General features: G+C 40.4%; 1 protein-coding gene across 1 annotated transcript in view; it reads left to right on the top strand.

Annotated features, from left to right (window-relative positions):
- The window catches only part of LOC101856903 (CLIP-associating protein 1-A), a gene marked incomplete at its 3' end in the record, with an annotated part of 53,805 nt that overhangs the window by 49,901 nt on the left and 1,087 nt on the right, over nt 1–2,817 (top strand). Inside the window, 1 exon segment of the mRNA XM_013083733.2 lies at nt 556–631. Coding sequence (XP_012939187.1) covers nt 556–631 — 76 coding nt within the window.

The following is a 2,817-nucleotide window of genomic DNA, read 5'->3' as shown; positions in this document are numbered from 1 at the left end:
GATCAATAAATTGTTATGGTGGGTGGTTGGCGGGTGCCCTGGTGTGGTTTGCTCCTTCTTTTCTATCAAACAGCTATCGTCCTTATCTCCCCTTCTTCTTTTTTATGTTTGTTACTCTCTTGTAACACCTCTAATCTTCTAGCGCTCATATGACCTTATGCAGTTGCGAGTGCCGTAAAACCTCTACTAAAACTAAACATAAATTGTTATGGTATATCTTAGTTGTGTCTGTGGTGTAGTGGAGAGAGTCTTTAACCATTGTCTGCACAAGGCCTGATTTGGACTCTGCTGTAGAGAAGTCTATTTGATCAAGTACACTGTTGGTCTAAAGTCTGCTTTTTCCTACGGTGTCCTGCTGAGGAGGGCTTGGCACTGGAAGGCAAGATTGAGGTATCGGTTCTTTCTGAGGCATTAGTTCTTTCTGAGGCATCAGTTCTTTCTGAAAAGATCAAAATTTCGTTGGTGGGTTAAAAAAAAAAAAATAATAATAAATTTGAGGCATTAAAAAAAATGAGGGTCACATAAATAATGAAGTTGTTGTGTCTGTGTTTGCAGGTACGGTGCTCGTTGTTTGCAGCTGTCCAAGATTGTTCCGGACATCTGCCGCTTGTTAGATGACCCTAGTCCACAAGTGAGTACATCAGTGGTGTTGTGAACACCTGTCGTGGGTGGTTGGCGGGTGCTGTGGTGGGGATTGCTTCTTCTTTCCCATCAAACAAGTATTGTCTTTATCTCTCCTTTTTTTTGTGTTTGAATGTTACTCTCTTGTAACACCTCTAGTCTTCGGCACTTATATGACCTTATTGTGTTGCAAGTGACGTAAAACTCTTATGAAAAGTAAAAAGTCTGGTCCTATAGTCCCAGTGAAATAACTAACTCCGTCACTCTGTGTGACTGTACGTTGGTGGTAGATATTCTGGAGATTTCGTTCAACACCGTAATGACCAGCCGTTCTGACCTGTGGAGAAAAAGTTTAAACCTCTATTGTTTTTTTGGAATAATTTTGGTTCTAAATTATGAAGATATTGTTAACGACGCATCATAATTCGTCGTTTTTAAACACAAGGGGGCTATCCCGAAAAATGCTGTTTTGAGAACGTCGAAGGTACATTTTGGCCCCTTGTTCAGTTTTTTTTTTTTTAAAAGGAGTTTTGTCTATAACCAAACAAATCTACACACCAATGAAACCAAACTTCTCCTATGGTTAGAGCAATGCCCACTTTTGGTGAAGGTCAAGATTTCTGGAAACCCCGAAATCTGGGTTAGCCCGCTTGTCCTTAAAAGCAACCAAGTGCCCGTATCAATTTCTGTTTCTCTCAAGCAACTTTTGAGTGTGGTTGTTTTTGATAATCTTTTGAAAAATGTTCTTTAAGAAGATTTTTATTTCTAAAGTATTGGTTGCTTAAAAAAAAAATATTTGTTTCACTCCTGTATTTTACGTGTCAACAAATGGTTGTAGCTACCTCTTGAAGGAAGGGTTTATTTTGCTTTGTCTTCACACTCTGGAAAAATGTTTGCGTGATCTTAGCAACGATGGAATTATTTGTCGAGTAGCCCGAAAGTTTTTTGTATATAATTTTCAGCTGAAAGCGTTATTGAATCAAACATTGCGATATGGTAGGTCTAGGACGTACAGGGACGTAGCAAGGACGTAGAGGACATGGTAGGACTAGGAAGTACAGGGACGTAGAGGACATGGTAGGACTAGGACGTACAGGGACGTAGAGGACATGGTAGGACTAGGAAGTACGGGTACGTAGCAAGGACGTAGTGGACATATAGCGTAGAGCTGCTGACCAAAGCCGATATTTTGAACCTGCACACTCAAAGCAGCAGTGCTCATATGACCTTATGCAGTTGCGAGTGCCGTAAAACCCTTCCCCGCCCCCCCAAAAAAACGCCACACGAAGCAGAACCATTAATTTTTATTTTATTATGTCATGCTGTTCCCTGCTTTTATAAAGTTTCTTACAAAGCAATCAGAATTGAAAGATCTGCATGAAGAATTGAAGTTACGCTTTTTTTTTTCCCGAAGTGCCTCCCGCCCCCCAGGGTCTTCAAGCGAGCCAAATGCGCGTTCTCAGTGAGATCTCAAAACATGACCGACCAGGCACAGGAATGAAGGGCTAGTGTAGGAAGGGGAGTAATCCATGCCCCACGTTGTCAAAGAATCACAATACTTTCAGAGTTTAGGCCCCTGTGTGGGTGTTTATCTACAGCATACCCAGGAGCGGCTTCAATGACTCCCAACTGTTAATGGAGCAGAGATGTCGCGATGTGTCTAGTTGGACAGTGGAGGATGTTGCTTAAGTCCTCAAGTGGTTGGAGTTGGGGTATCGTCGCCTTACAACTCCTACATAATACAATGTATTCTTTTTGTAGTCATGTACAACAAGGGATGCCTCATTTCTTCAACTTTTCGGTCAATGGAATTTGCTAGTATTATTTTTTCCCTTTTCTTTAATTTGGCATAAGTAACTGTACGTAGGAACTGGTTGTTTGGGTTTTTTTTCAATTATTTTTTGAGTGTGGTCAGTTTTTTTTATATAAATGTAGAGCAAAAGTTTGGTTTTTTTGTCTTTTTTTTTTCAACTGAAAGTCTGCCTTGATAAAAGCTGAAGTATATAGAAGAAAATAGTTGAACGTTACTGAAGAGCACTGGAGTTTTGGTTATAGAAATGTATGGTCCATAAAAAAAATAGGAGTTGTCTATTGCTGCGTTGTCCTGGATTCCTGGAATCTTCTGAGTTAAGGCTTCTCTGATTCACGTAGCATCTTTCAATTAAGTGTATCGTGGCGCCGACTGGTTGTTTTTTT

The sequence above is a fragment of the Aplysia californica genome, unplaced genomic scaffold (genome assembly GCF_000002075.1).
Source record: "Aplysia californica isolate F4 #8 unplaced genomic scaffold, AplCal3.0 scaffold00251, whole genome shotgun sequence".
NCBI lineage: Eukaryota > Metazoa > Mollusca > Gastropoda > Aplysiida > Aplysiidae > Aplysia > Aplysia californica.
Note: the sequence above shows the minus strand (reverse complement) of the source record. Positions and strands in the feature narration are given on the sequence as shown.